This window comes from Plecotus auritus, assembly GCF_963455305.1.
Source record: "Plecotus auritus genome assembly, chromosome: 8".
NCBI lineage: Eukaryota > Metazoa > Chordata > Mammalia > Chiroptera > Vespertilionidae > Plecotus > Plecotus auritus.
In genome coordinates this window covers 90,004,814-90,017,982 of record NC_137782.1, presented here as the reverse complement: position 1 = coordinate 90,017,982, position 13,169 = coordinate 90,004,814, and the positions used below count along the sequence as shown (strand labels likewise).

The 13,169-nt window shown below is 45.9% G+C and overlaps 1 protein-coding gene across 3 annotated transcripts in view; it reads right to left on the bottom strand.

The window, feature by feature from the left end:
* TSHZ2 (teashirt zinc finger homeobox 2) overlaps positions 1-8,796 on the bottom strand; it is a 469,870-nt gene extending 461,074 nt beyond the window's left edge. For all 3 annotated transcript variants that reach the window (XM_080686978.1, XM_080686979.1, XM_080686977.1), the window contains exon 1: positions 7,929-8,796. In XM_080686978.1, coding sequence (XP_080543104.1) covers positions 7,929-7,968 — 40 coding nt within the window. In that variant the 5' untranslated portion in view covers positions 7,969-8,796. The remainder of the gene's footprint in view (positions 1-7,928) is intronic.
* Positions 8,797-13,169: the final 4,373 nt, after the last annotated feature.

Sequence of the window (13,169 nt, the reverse complement as noted above, 5' to 3'; positions counted from 1 at the left end):
TTGATAAATATTCATGATCATAATTGGTAGAGTTCTGCCAAAAAATGTTAGATGTGTAAAAGAGATCCTTATACTCGAAAGTAATTAATTAGTATACAAAGTAATACAGTAATTAAAGTATTTATTCATTCATTTATTTACAGCCTCATTTATTCATTCATCAGGAAATATTTATTTAGTGCCTGATAGGTACCAAGGACTAATTCAAGAGCCTAGATTTCTCCTGGAATTCCTACATAAAAAAACAAAAAACAAAAAACCCCAAACAAACAAGAAAGAGAATAAAACCATTCTTTTTTTTTTTTTTTTTTTTTTTTTTTTTTTTATGAAGAAGATGCAATGTAAGTGCCAGAGATAGCACCAAAGGTTTCATGGACATCACATTATCTCACTGTCACACACAATGTGAGGGGAGCAATCATGTCCCCACTTGGCAGGTAGGGAAACTGGGGTGCAGCAAGGTTAAGGAACTCCCCTTAAGTAGGGAGGAGCTGCAATTGGATCCCACTCACATTTGCCTTTCCACAGCCTCCCTGATACCACCCATCGGAGCATCAGCCCTTCCTCCATAAAGGCTGGGCCGTTGTTATCTCCAGGTGCCTCCTCTCTCACTCTGAGCATCCTCCTCACCATCACAGAGGGCCCGGTACGACCGTCAACTGGCTGGGCCAACACGCCCAAGTCCACACAGCATTGAAATACCACATGTGCTTACGTTCTGCTAATAACCCAGCCAGATCATATGGCTTCTCAGCTGGAACCCCTCCCCGTGGCATCCCACCACACTGAGAATCAAATCTCAAAGGCCACACGTGATCTGCCTCTGTCCGCCTCTCCTACCCCGTTTCTTCTTTTTAAAAAAACATTGTACTTAGAGATAATTGCAGATTCACACACAGTTATAAGAAATAATTCGGAGACATCCCATGTACCCCTCCACCAGTTTCCCCTAACTGGGTACAAAACTATATAGAACAATATCACAAGGAGGAAATGAACATTGAGCAATCCACTCCCGTGACTCAGATTTCACTGGTTTTACACATGCATATGTGCACGTCCCTGTGTGTATTTAGTTCTGTGAAATTTTATCACCTGTGTAGGCTTTCATATCCACCACCAGAGTCACGATACAGAACATTCCAGCACCACAAGGACCCCTCCTTCTGGCCGTGCACAGCCCTGCCCACCCTCCTCCCTAGCCCACTGCCTCATCGCACCCTCACTCAGTCCCCAACTTCTGGCCACACGGCAACTTTTGGCCATCTGTTCTAATTCTCTATACTTTGGTCATTTCAAAATGTGATATACATAGAACCGTATCATATCATATGTGATACCTTTGGAATTGACTTTTTAAAATCAACACAATCCCCTTGAGATGCGCCCGGGTTGCTGCATCCATCAACCAATAGTTTGTTTCTGTGTTTTAACTGCTGAGCAGCATTCCAACCCAGGTGGAAAGGTAGCCCTCGCTTAGATGAGCAAAACTCAAGACAAATGCTTTCAAATGTGATCCCAGAATTTCTTTTCCCTGTGTAATTTCTCTAAGCTCATGATCTCTAAAACTTTTGCATTGTGCACCTCCCTGTTAAGCAGAGCTAAATACTGATATGTTAATAATAGGATTACCTAGCCATGCCTCCTGAATTCTAATTTCTACAGTTTTAAACAATGTTAGGCATTGCTTTGATATCACAAAATATTTGAGGAGGCCCAGGGGGGCATCTTTTTCTGTGGGGGGAATGCGAAAAGAGCGAGAGAGGCAACGCTTGGAAACTGCACATGGCTATTTTAAAGACTTTCAAATCGATCCGAATTATTGGATCATTTCACCCATGAAGTTTGCTTTGAAAATAAATATATCAGCAAGTCCCGCATGCATGCATCTCAGATTTCTTTTCTGTGTGTCTGCATATGTGTTCGGTGTCTTCATAAAGGACCTGCGTCCGATACTCTCCTGATGGCTTCTCCGACAAAATGAGCAACACGAATACGGCCACATGGCTAGAGATACTCATTAATGTCCAAGTTAGATTCGGAACCATGTGTTTGCACAGACGCCTGCCTCGGAGTCTGCGGACATAGTCCAGGAGTGGAGATTGGGGCTGTAAAGTCTCTAGTTTTTATTATTACTTCCTCAAGACCCAGTGTATTTTGAAACCCACTTTAAGTGCTATCCCTAGGCTATTTTCTCTGAAAAAACGTTCCTAAAGTAAATGACAGAGACGTCAGTAGTAGTTAAAAAAAAAGAAGAAGAAATTGTAAACCAGTGAAAACAGGGTTGTATGACAGAGGCCTGTAGCACACGGTGCTTTTTCTTACTGCAACATCCAGGTAATCGACCTCCACGAGGCTGTTTCTTATGTGGTTAGGATGACTAAGCTCCCTCAAAGCGAAGAGCTGCTTGCCAAGGGCCCCCCTAAGGAACAAGAGAATTTCTAACTTTAAATGGAACTTACACAACTTAAAATAATAAAAAATACAAATTGGTGCCAATTATTGAAAATTGGATAGGAAAAACCTCTTCCAGGCTGAGCAGGCCTTAGGAAGGTAGAGACAGACGACAGAAAACACACTCTGGATTGATCACAACATTAGAAAATGGAAATAAATTTCTCCCAAAGAAATAAAATATAACAGCATTCTCAACTTGAGAAGCAATAAAATCATTTGTGTGCCAAGCTTCTTTTAATACCACTGTGATTTTTTTCTTTTTAAAAGTCGCTCAATTTGATTGTAATTAAATAGGTAATGAAAAGCACTGCTTCGGGGAAGCCATGCAAGACACTCTCTAACCGTTAGTTTAATGTATTTCCAACTGACTTTGCATCAAACGAAAATGATACTCTGTGTATGCCTGGTCTTAATATAGAATTTGTCAAGCAATTCTGTGCGTTTGAAAGGAACTTGGGTGGATGCAGGCATTGCCTTTGAAATAGTGGCTGAGTCTTCCCAGACCATGACATACCTAAATAAAATTGATAGTACAAATACCGGGATGGAAAGGAAGCTGCACCCAGGACATTTAACGCGGGTCCTGTCAGCTGATTACAGCCCCGGCACCAACATGGATAGGGCCTGGGTTTTCTTCCTGGCTGATTTTCCTAAGCTCAGCCCCAGCCGGGAGCAGAAGTGCATCATATCCCTGGCCTTGAATAATGCCAGGCTCAGTGCCCCTTTAAAACCTGCTCAATTGAGAGTACAGTTCCCAAGCCACTGGGAAGATAAATAGATCATCCCAGGTATTATCCAGTTGGAGAAATTCCATCAAAGGAGTGAGAAGTCAGCTGAGATAAAACGATAGCATAACCCTCTGTTGGAGAATGTGACAAAAGGCAAGATTCTTCAAGGGACAGATCCGCTAAAGATGCCTGGGAGGTATTTGTTGGGTGTGAAGTTTCCCCTAACGGTAGCAATAGAATCTAGCAATAGAACTGAGATGGCTGGTAGGAAAACAAATGCACAGTATTTCTGAGGAATGCTTCGACCCTCCTCAAAAGTAAGCCCCAGTGTCCGACCCCCAACCTCAAGGAGAGTTTCACTGTCCAGAAGTTTCTCAGAGCCCCCCTCCCTTACCTGCTTCCACTCCAACTCCCTGTCACTTGCAATCTGCTGATTAGGGTTAATGTATTGTGTCCTGATATGGCAGATTAAAAATGAAATCAATAAATGCCTAAAACAAATGGGCTTTTGAAATGTCCCATTCAATCTGAGTCTTTAAGGGTGAGGTGAGGGTGGGAGAAGGAAGTCAGGACAGGGCTGGGGAAAAGACCACTTAAGTAATCAATGTCCATCCAAAACACTGTGTGGAGGCTGCGTGTGTAAAGCAGCTGTCCTTCATTTTTCCAGGGATCTGCCTTAAATAACCAGACTAGCCAGGACAGTTCATGCCGCTGACCCCCTGCGGGTGCGCGCGTGTGCTTAGTATTTCCATTCATCTGTTAAATGCACACTGTTTGAGTAAGTGAAGGGGGTCTATAGCCTGTGGTATTTACATCTCCAAGATGTGAACTTGGCTTTTGGAAGTATGTTTAAACAAAGTGAGAGGTCCAGGGTCCCTTCTCCACTCCAATTCCTATTCTCTTGAATCTCGCCCCACTTGCCAGTAAATTACAGGTAAACTTCCCCGAGCCCCTGCTGCCTCCTGCCCTGAGACCTCACTGGTGCATCCAGCCACTGCTGGCTGTCATGAGGCTGAAAGCAGATTGCTCAGGCCATCTCTCCTTTCCACTGCAGTATCCTGAATGGTCCCTGCTGAATGTTTCCCATGTAAATAACCTGTGCTATTAAGGTGCAAATTGCAACTTTTAAGTAATGATTGCTAATAGTCTAATATTTACTGCTACACAAGGACATTCATGCAAACAAAATCTGCATTATTCATCTCCGTAGTAAATAAACAAAATAAATTGAGGGAGCTGTTCTTCCTGCAAGACTTTGCCGAGATCTGGGTCGTCAGAGAGCTTTTGAGAGTCAGCAAAAAGGAAGCGTTTCATCTCTCTGGGTGTGCAGGAGCAGAATCCTATAATTTATATACACATTAGATATTCACACATAGACGATCCCTAAATATTCTGCGTTGTACCGCAATTGGCTGGCATTACACGAAAACAATAGTTCGGGATGGTGAAATAAAATACGTATTACACGTGTGTGTACAGAGACCACGATAGATTGTAGAAAATAGAAATGGTAGCGTGTCAATCTACAATTTAAAAATTTGAACTACTCTATATCCTGCAAAATACAAACACATCCAAATACTGTTCTGTTTTGTTTTACCTTCCTGCCATCTTCTCCATCTTCCCTAAAATGGATGGGGGGGCGGGGGGAGAGAGATGCCGGTATAGAATTCTGCAATATTTTCACAAACCCCTGAGGTACCGTAGGCTGCTTTCTAAACTTTTTTTTTCCTTGCCCGAAGTAAGAGTATGGTAGAATAGCACAGCTTTAGAAAGTCAGGAGGAATGACATTTGGGAAATGTTCTGCCTTAGCTGTTTCCTTAAAGAGAACTGCCTACCTCAGATCTCTTCCCTTTGAGGGGGGAGGAATATAACAAATAAGGACTAAAACCCCCCATCCTTGTATCATCTCCCTCATTCTATCTGGATACCTGCTTTAATAGAAAGCTCTCTAATTGATTCCTTGAAACATGGAACTTAAAACTAATAACGCAAAGGAATCCAATTGCCTCACACAGGGCTTGGGAAGGATAGTCTCATCTCTGATTCACTCACAGGCTTTTTCTATCTTACATTATTCATTAATCAAGCTGGAAATCAAGCTTTCAGCATCAGGCCATGGGAGTAATTACTTACAGTTGTGCTTTGTGTTTAATTTTAAGCCGTGATACAAGTTAGGATGGCCATCTTCCTAGGACCCACCTTCTGCACCCCCCTGCATGCTAACTGGGTAAAGAATTCCAAAGTAGCGAACTTTCCTCGGCAATAGCAACCTCGGCTGAAACAGCACAGCAGCGATGACTTCAGAGGAAAGAAACATTGCGTGCAAAAATACCCGCTTTATTAATATGTGTGCAAATAAATACTGCAGGAGGGGTCCCATTGTGTACGAAATGAATCACTCCCTTTCAGCTTGACAAGGGGTTCTACTTCTTCAGTGAAAATAATAAAAACCACGAAAACAAACATATAAAGACAGTAGAATACAATAGGCCAGAAAATTGAAACTACAGTCACAACTTTCTCACACACACACCCTCTACAGTAAGCAGGCAGGCCAGCACCAGGAGATATCAACTTAATGAAAGGACCTGATTTAAATAATGTGATGCAGCATTATGTTACGTACACCTGGATCCTCATTGATCAGAAAATAATTATAAGCAAAGTAGTGCAATTCTGAGCAATGCACTTTTTGTAATGAGCTTACCAAAGGAGACATGTCCAGTCATTCTGGTAATTTAAATTACTGCCTAGTTGGTTGATGGCCTTTACCGGAACAACAAGGAGGGGGGAAAAGAGTAATTTTCAGGGCAGTATCACTTCTTTTTGGACTGTTGCCCGGGGTTCTCTTTTGGGACAACAATGAGGACGTTATCTCTAATAATCTAGCTGCACTTAAACTTGTGTTGCCAGAACTAGACAGAGCAGGCTTACTCTTCCTGAGTCCAGAAGGCCAGGGTGCACCCCAAAGCTGTCAGACCACAGAGCAATCTAAGTTTAAAAATTAAGTCAGTTCAATGTAGAAAGGGTCCTGGGTAAGAGAGAGAAACTGTTTTCAAAAGAGGTAGAGTTGTAAAAAGATCACCTCACTCACTAGGTAGGTTCTAAATATGCATCGTACTAAAATATTTTAATTATTTTGCTCTAAGGGAAACGATCGGGAAATGCACGAATCAAAGCTTTATAAATGATATTTCCGCATGTGATTTGAAGCAATCTCCACACGGCAGCTCTGCGCTCAGAAGGGAAGATAATTGTGGATATCTCGAAGCACATGTACTGCCATTCGGGCTGGAATCGGGCCACGATGGAGGATGAGCTTGGTGGTCCAGCCTGTTCAGACACAAACACCCACTTTGCCCAGATTTGGAGCTAACTTTGGATTTGTTCTGAGGGTGGCTTTGCAAAGTTTAGGAAAGTGCTCCACCGAACTTCTCCCATGTTTTGCGCGAGTAGAAACAGAAGGAAATGTGGTGGTGGGTCTGCCGGGGACCAGCCTGAACTGATGCTGCCTAAAGCTTGAGGGTAAAGACAGAGACGGGGAAGAAAAACAACTGAAGCTTTTTGCTAAAGCCCTGATTCAACTAAAGGACACAAAGAAATAAAAACGCCCACATTAAAAGCCAAACAAGATAATAATTGTGCATGTCTGGCTCTGAATCCAGAGGGCAAGGCTTGCGTCACTGGCACTCTGAGTTACCATGGTGAGTGATTTATTGATATATATCAAGAATGAATAGATCAAAGGCAGCGAGATGACAGGTGATCAATCAAATGTCAAATCAAAACTAGCAATCAAGTGGAAAGCTGATTTTTCAGTGGGTGGGTCTGGCAGGAGAAAAATGAACTTTCATATTACACTTCCGAGAAACAAAACCCCAGCATACTATTAAAAAAGCAATTAAGCAACCCAAAAGAAAAAAAAAATCCTTTAGCAGGTCTATTGTGCTGATCCATTAACCTGTTCCTCTCTTTTTTTGGATGAGGTGGGGTGGTGGTAAGTGAGGATTCAGATGGGATAGTTCCTACCATACAAATCAATTTACAAAGTTTGCAACTTTCTCTGGGCAAAGAAAAACCAGAGCTGTGTCAATGTTCTATGGGGCACCCCCACCCTCTTTAAGAGAAGGGAGAGTGTTGATTAGATTTCCAAACGTGGATCCTTTTAGCAAACATATTCAAAGGTTCATGCGTTTCCTGAAGTGGTTTTTTTCCACCTTGGCGATCAAAGCTAAACTCCCATTGCTCACCCCAAAGCCAGCCTTCAGCCCAGGCTTGGGCAGGGCTCGCACTTCCACTTCAGTGCCCCAACCCCAGGGAGAGAAAACCGCTGTCCCTCCAGGCCAGGAGTCCTGGCACTGACCACGCAGAGGGATGAGGGGGTGGAAGGACTGTCTGCTACTCTGCACCCCAAATCCTCAGCCCAACTTTGGCCCAAGAAGCAAGAAACAGACTGGGAGAAAGTTAGGGATGGGGTGGAGGGTAGAGGGAAAAAAGTTTAAGGAGGGAAGGCTTGGTGGGATAGCACCCCCACCCAACCAGAGCCTGCAGAGGGGAGGATTCAGGAGATCTGAGAAGGCGAGAGAGGACGGGGTTATCCTCAGGGCAGAGAAGGATACCCGAGCGACTCCCCAGAAAGCTGGGGGGCTGGCATCCTGGGCGCCAGGGCCAGGAGGGCGGCGAGGGGCTCTGCGCACAGAGCGGCCGAGGGGCAGCCCCAAAGTGGAGCCTTCTCTTACCTGCCGCCCGCTTGGGTGCCTGCTGTTTCCTCCTTGGCATCGCTCAACTTCGCTCCAGTCCCACTTCTGGCGCCCCAGCCCCAGCTGCGCGCGGGGCCCGCGGTCTCGCTCGCCTGCCGGGTCTCCTCCGCCTCCTGCCCGGTGGCTCCTAGGGCGTCTCGGCCTCTGTCCCCCTGACGATCCCCCCTGCAACTCCTCCACCGCGGGCCAGAGACCCCCCTCCTGGGTGGCAGACACGGGTGGCTTGTGACGGCTGGTTTGAAGTAGAGGTTGGCTGTGCCTTGTTTGTTTGTTTGTTTTGAATTTTTTCCTCTCTTTCTCTCTCTCTTTTTGTTTTTGCTTTTTTGGATTTTTTTTGTTTTTGTTTTTTTTGTGTGACTGTTGAGACACTTGATTTCTTTATTAAACATCCAAGACCGGGTTCGGATGGAAGGGACGAGGGGCGCACACGCGCCACACGCACACGCGCGCGTAAAGATAAGGAAGAAAAAAAGGCGATCCTGGGAAGGTAGTGGTTTCTTCTTCTTTTTCTTCTTCCTCCTTCTCCCCTTTCCCTCCTCCTCCACCTCCTCCTCTTCCTCCTCCTCCTGGCCGATCTCTATGGCGGATCCGCGCTGGGGGGAGAGATCACTCACTGTAGGTTTGTGGCTGCTGTCAGATCCCGTCTGTGAGTGATATGCGAGAGGACAGGCGCGGGTTTGGGAAAGACAGAAAATCTGGAATTCACTCACTCACACACACACACACACTCACACACAGACACACACGGACACACTCACACACGCACGCACTCCGCTTCCTCTCACACACTCACACCCCCACATATGCACACACACATACACACACACACACACACTCTCACACACACAAGACAGGGCGAGGCGATGCCAGCAAACATCGATCCTGCTGAACAAACTGAACATTAACAAACTCCTCCTCCTCCTCCTCTCCCCGCGACCTGATGACAGGGAGAAATTTACTCCCCAGCCGCAGAGCGCCAGGCAGAGGGAGTCTATTAAAGGGACAGTGTCCCACTAGGGAGCGGGGCTGGGGGCGGGGCAGGCTTGGCACCCCTGCCCCTGCTTCTGTTCTCAGGGAGCCCTGTTCCCCATGTGAGAACCTGCCCACCAGGCACAGGGACAGCCCTGGGGGAGGAGGGAGAAGGGAGGAGGATGTGGGAGGAAAGGGGGCAGGGTGATGGCTAAACTGGAAGCCAGGAAGGGAGCTGCAGGGGGCCAGGCCAGCCAACCAGCAGGGACCATGGACAATATTCAGAGGCTGAGAACTTAGATTTGCTTTGGAGAGGGAGGGGGAGGGCACTTTATCTGGTGATGACCTTCACCCTCTAAGTCTCTTAATCTGACCACAAAGATGTCCTCTGTACCCCCTTAAGTTTAATGATGCCCCTGTCCCTCCCACCTTCTTGTTAATCAGTGGATAGTCATAAAAGCAAAAATCTCCCATCTGAGGCCTCCTTGAGAGTTTCATCACATATTCTTCTCTTTGTTTTGTTTAAATGGTATTTATTGAGCACCTATTATGTGCCTGTTCTGGAGACACAGCAGCCACTAGAGAAAGGGAAGAAACTGGTCCTCTTAGTGTTTATATTTTAATGCGGGAGCAGACTGGTCACCATTAGGTATCCAGTCATTGCTGAAATCTCACTTTCCCCCAGAGGCCTGCCTTAAAATGTCACACACACACATACTTGCCACCCCATTTCTCTATTTTTCCTCTTTCGTTTACTGTTACATCCTCAATGACGACAAAGAACAAGACATATAGTAAGTGTCCAATTAGATACTGGTTGATTGAATGAAAAGCCAACAAATACACAAGGTAATTTCTGAAGGAGGCAGAAGCTCCAGACTCAAGGCAGGAGATGTCAGTCAGGCGGAGACAGACTGGAGCACATGTGGTAACTGAGCCCTGCTCTGGGCCCTGCGCTTCTGAGGTGCTGGGGCCAGGTCTCAAGAAACTCTCCTTCCTGCGGGAGAGTAACAATAAAGGGGCCAGTGATGCCAGCTGGGGTGTGCGGTGTACTAGTTGGGTAGTTAACCGGGATGTGGAGGAAGGGAGGGTGGTTATCAGACAGGGCTTCCAGGGAGAGTCAAGTCAAAACTGAGTCCTCAATATGGAGGTTATTAAGCAAAAGGTGGCACTAACAGAGATGCCCCTAGAATAAAGAGGCAGCCTAAGTCAACGCTTCCTGCGTAAAATCCCTAGAGGCCCTTGTTGAGATGCACATCCCTAGGCTAAACCCTAGAACAAGATGTGCTGACTCTGGCACTATTGACATTTTGGGCCATATTTGTTGTTGTTGTGGAGGCTCTTCAGTGCAATGTAGGATGTTTAGAAGCATCCGCAGCCTCTGCCCACTAGGTGCCAGGCCTTTTCACCCCCGTGTGCCAACCAACATTGTCCCCAGACATTGCCCAATGTCCCCTGTGGGGCAAGATTGCCCCTCGGTGAGTACTACTGCCCTAGACCTTGGGAATCTGAAACCTCGGGGTGAGGGCTCAGGATTCTGCTCATTGAACAAGCGGTCCCACCCTCACCAGCGAATCTCCTGCTCACTCCAGTTTGAGAACTTCTGCAAAACACCTTTGTTCTTCAAGAATCAGACACACCCAACACTGTAACCAAAAAGCCAACTCAAGCTTAGATATAATATAATTTAGGAGTTCAACGGGTGCCATTGTTACTATGGTCATTGTGATGGTGTTTCACCTATGCCCGCTTTTCGCTATCACCCCCACATGTACCCACCAGAACTGAGGCCCGAATGGTGTGACCTGGGAAACCTCCCACCAAAAACCACCCAGCTGCCATCTTAGCCCTCACTCAAGGGGAATTACCAAGGGTGACTAGTTCCCACAAACATTTTTCTTAACTGGTCTTCGGGGCTATAGGCAAGGTAACTTTCCCATCTTGCTAGTCAGCCACAACCTGTTATTGTCACTGTTTGCAAAGTGCCGCTTGATCATTTTTAACATCCCCACATGGGAAACAAAGGCTCATTTCTCCTTCTCCTGTAAGAGGTACAAGTGGTTAACTCACCTACCCTAAGTCACCCAACCCACCTCCACCCAAGACCAACCCCGCCCAATCCAGCCTAGTCCTTAAGCAACCGAGGCAGACAAAACCCTATTTCATAGTTGACAATGTCAGCGCAAGGGTATTAACTCTAATTAACTCTAATTACCCAATATGCCTTACAGGGCGCTATGCTAGGCCAGGGCTTGGTGAGGAAAACCCCATACGCCTCTGTGTCAAAGACACAGTCGCAGGGTCGGGAGGGAGAGGCTTGAGGCCTGAATCAAAGGAGACTGAGACCAGGCACTCACGGTGACTGCTCCCAGCGCTAGGGAAACCCATGCCTGGGGTTTGGTGTTCACATTACATTCATTTAACAAACATCTACCATATTACTTAGGCGCCAGGCCTTGCCCCAAATGTAGGAGGTGCTGAAGTGCATAAGATAGGTTCCTTGCCTTCAAAAAGCTTCTGTTGGAATGACACCCAAAGGACTGAGCACCAGGAAGGAGGGAAGTTGGGGGCTGGACCCAGGCTTGGACAGGATCTAGACGGAATCCACAGGAATAGTTGACTCTGGGCTAGAGTCTCTCCTGGCGGCTCCCCAGGATTCTTCTCCAAATGTTTACCTCCAATTTCTCCTCTTTCCCAGTAGCTGGTTATATAATGGGATTGAGGGGGGGGGGGCTTATAATACCTCTGCTAAACCTATCCTTCAGCCAGCTACCAACACATTCTTGGGCCCAGTCTTCAGGAGTGTTTTTATTCATTTGCATTATTTTCCTGCTGCTGCAATTGTAGAATATTTAGCTTGGTTATCAACAAAGATGTCGGCTACTCCAGTAGGATGCTGACCACCTGGCGCCCAGGTGTTGTTCAGTGGTTAGATATGACATTGAAACACACTGAGCCACACAGTAAAAGTTATGCCCCTTCAATCTGAGAAAGTCTGTTTGGTGCTAGTGTGTCTTCTATGCCTAACAATTGCTACCTTTTACTTTCCAACTAAGAAACCACAGATCACAGGCTTAGAATGTGGGAAGGGACAAGAGTACCTGGCTAGACTTTTAAAAGAATGGTTTGTTTTTATTGACTTCACTTTAAGGTTACCTCTATCTTAGTGAAAGATACTGCTCTCCATTTATGAGAGCAATCTAAAGTTTGATATAATGTAAATGTTTAAAAACTAGATATAGCTAAGGGATGATAAAGAATAAATAATGTGAGGTGTGGAGATGGCAAAATGTGAGAAAGATGATAGAAACAGGCACAGCTAGAATTTGCAACATGTGTTTCTCAACCACAGGCTCTAGCACTTTTTGACACTTCTTCCAAGAGTTCGTGGCTTGGAATGATGCTATGTTTGGGTCTTCAGGGAACGTCGAATCTGGAACCAACACTCAAACTGTGGGCTGTGGAAAGCGTGAATGGATTGGGATGACTCCACTGATCTTCCAGAAAGAACACTATCCCCACACTGGCTCAGCATCAGAATCACCTGGGGATTTTTACTTCTTAATAAAGAGGCACAGGCCCCACCCCAGAATTACTAAATTAGATCCCAGGGTGTAGCCAGCAAATCTGAAATTTTAGAATTTCCCAGGTGATGCTGATAAGGAGCCAGGCACAGGAACCTTACTTGTGCAAAAGTTGAATTTTGCAACAAGTGAATAGAGCTCGTAGTTCTTGCATGCAAGGAACTGCCAGGGTAGCTGTTGTTGGGTTCACTCAAAAGTGTGGCTGAGAAGCCATCGGATGGCCTCATTAAAGCACATACTTATCAGTCTGATTTTGTTTTGTTAATACCCACCTGAGGATATTTTTCCACTGATTTTTAGAGAGAGTACAGGGGAGGGGGAGAGATATACAGAGAGAGAAACATCCATGTGAGAGAGACACATGGATGGGTTGCCTCCCGCATGCGTCCTGTCCAGGGCTGGGGATTGAGCCTGCAACCATGGCCGTGCCCTTGACCCTGGACCCTTCAGTCAGAGGACTGACCCTCTAGCCACTGAGCCAAACTGGCTAGGGCAGTGGTCGGCAAACTGCGGCTCGCAAGCCACATGCATCTCTTTGACCCCTTGAGTGTGGCTCTTCCACAAAATACCACGGCCTGGGCAAGTCTATTTTGAAGAAGTGGCATTAGAAGAAGTTTAAGTTTAAAAAATTTGGCTCTCAAAAGAAATTTCAATCGTTGTACTGTTG